General features: G+C 57.8%; 1 protein-coding gene across 1 annotated transcript; it reads left to right on the forward strand.

Moving 5' to 3' along the window:
* Positions 1 to 658: 658 nt before the first annotated feature.
* Positions 659 to 1,595, forward strand: LINC01272 (long intergenic non-protein coding RNA 1272; the record flags this gene model as incomplete). Its single annotated transcript, XM_008571854.1, is given in 3 exon segments — positions 659 to 743; positions 746 to 757; positions 1,495 to 1,595. Coding segments are annotated over 3 exon segments (198 nt in total), but the record flags the coding sequence as incomplete, so codon positions are not given.
* Between the last annotated feature and the right edge of the window lie 255 nt (positions 1,596 to 1,850).

Here is a 1,850-nt window from a genome sequence, read left to right on the forward strand (position 1 = left end):
CTTTTACCCTGGGTGGGGCCTTGTGTCCAGAGAGCTCTTCTACCCCTCCTCTCCCCGCCCCCAAACCCGGGCTTGCCCAGCTGCAGGAATGGCAACCACAGCTACCTGGCTGCCCAGGCCCCAAACCTGGCTTTCCCTCTCTTGCCCCATGGCTGGTCCACCAGGGAGCTCATCCAAGTCCAAGGGTCCACCTCCACTGCCCTGCTGTGGTCCACCTGGGAGGTCTGCAGTCGCCTTCTTATTGGTCTTCCTGCCTCCACTCTTGCCCTCCTAAGCCAGGTAGATTCTGTTAGAACCCAAGTCAGATCCTGTCCCTCCTCTGCTCAGAACCCTCCATGGCTCCCATCTTACTCAGAGCAGAAGCCAAAGTTCTTACAGTGGCCCAGCAGGCTCTGCAGGATTTGTTTTCCTCCCTCCCCCCCAAACATGCCAGTTATGCTGCTGCCTCAGGGCCTTTGCACTTGCTCTCCCCTCTGGAACAGAGAACACTGTCCCCCCAGCTCTCCCCATGGTGGCTCCTCCTCTGCAGTCAGACCTCAGCTCCAAAGTCACCCCTCAAAGAGGCCCTCCTGATCAGCCCCTCATTCCTGTCACCTCAGGCTGTTTTGTTTTCTTCCTAGGACTTATAGCCTCTCCTAGAAATTAACCTCCTTGTTTATCCCGATTCTTGTCTGTCTCCTTCCACTGGAATGTCACCATCACCCAGCTGGGGACTTTGGTCTGTTTTGTTCACTGCTGTACACCCAGCACAGTGCCTGTACAGAGCAGGTGCTCAGTTAACACTTGTGAAGGAATGAACGAATGAATGAATGAATACTTCTTTGACAGATGAGGGGACGGAGGCCCAGAGAAGGCCCTGGAGGTCTCGGACTCACAGTCCAGAGCTTTTTCTGCTGCCTCGCCCTGATCTCTCGAGCAGTCTGTTGCCTGTGCGGCCACAAAGAGGACAAACCAAATTTGGGGTGCTGGGTGCTAATCTCAGCCCCTGTAGGTCTTGGCTCAAGCCATGGGACTGTAGGCAAGCAGCTTCCTCATGTGCAAGATGGTGGCATGGTGGTTGCAGCGGCACAGGGGGAGGTGCCAATGGGATGGAATGACATGGGGCACACGGTGGGCACTCGGTAAATGGGAGTGGAGGTGGGAGGTGGTCCCCTTCTGCTCCAGGGCCTGTAATGACCACGTACACTGGTCAGTGGGTCCTAGAGATTCCACATGTGGGCAGGGCTGTGGCCAGGGTGCTGGCCTGGCCCCAGCAGGTCCCACAAGCACTGTCCTGCCAGGCCTCATGGCTGACATTCCAGGCACATTTCCCAGCCCTGGGGCTGCGGCTGGCCCATGTAGGGTGGGGGTGGGGGGTCGTAGACTTCAGGCTGGACAAACTAGTCAGGCTTCTGACCACCCACATCCTGCTGGGATCCTTGAGGCCCGGGAGGGGGCCCCTCCCTACTCTGCCTCTGTGGGTCTTGTCAGCAACTCATCCAAACAGACCCTGAGCCTTGCCTTCTGCCTCCACTGCCGCCATCCTGGCTCATCCCTGTTGCTGCAGAAGCCTCCTCCCCGGTCCTCCAGAAATCCCCTCTCCACACTTAGTCTGAGGGAGCCTTTGAAACTGTGGAGCAGCCCACATCACTCCCCTGCAAAGTCCTCTCTAAGGGATCTCCCTTGCTCTGGAGTAAATCCTCACATTCTTCCCCTGGCTCACAAGGCCCCCCTCTCTGGCCTCCATCTACTTCCTCTCCCCATCACCCCACCCCCTTCCTGCCACACTGGCCTCCTCCTAGTTCCTGAAACAGCCCAAGCTCATGCTGCCCCAGGGCCTTTGCACAGGCTGTTCCTTCTTCCTGGAATGC

Source organism: Galeopterus variegatus, unplaced genomic scaffold (genome assembly GCF_000696425.1).
Source record: "Galeopterus variegatus unplaced genomic scaffold, G_variegatus-3.0.2 Scaffold729, whole genome shotgun sequence".
Taxonomy (NCBI): domain Eukaryota; kingdom Metazoa; phylum Chordata; class Mammalia; order Dermoptera; family Cynocephalidae; genus Galeopterus; species Galeopterus variegatus.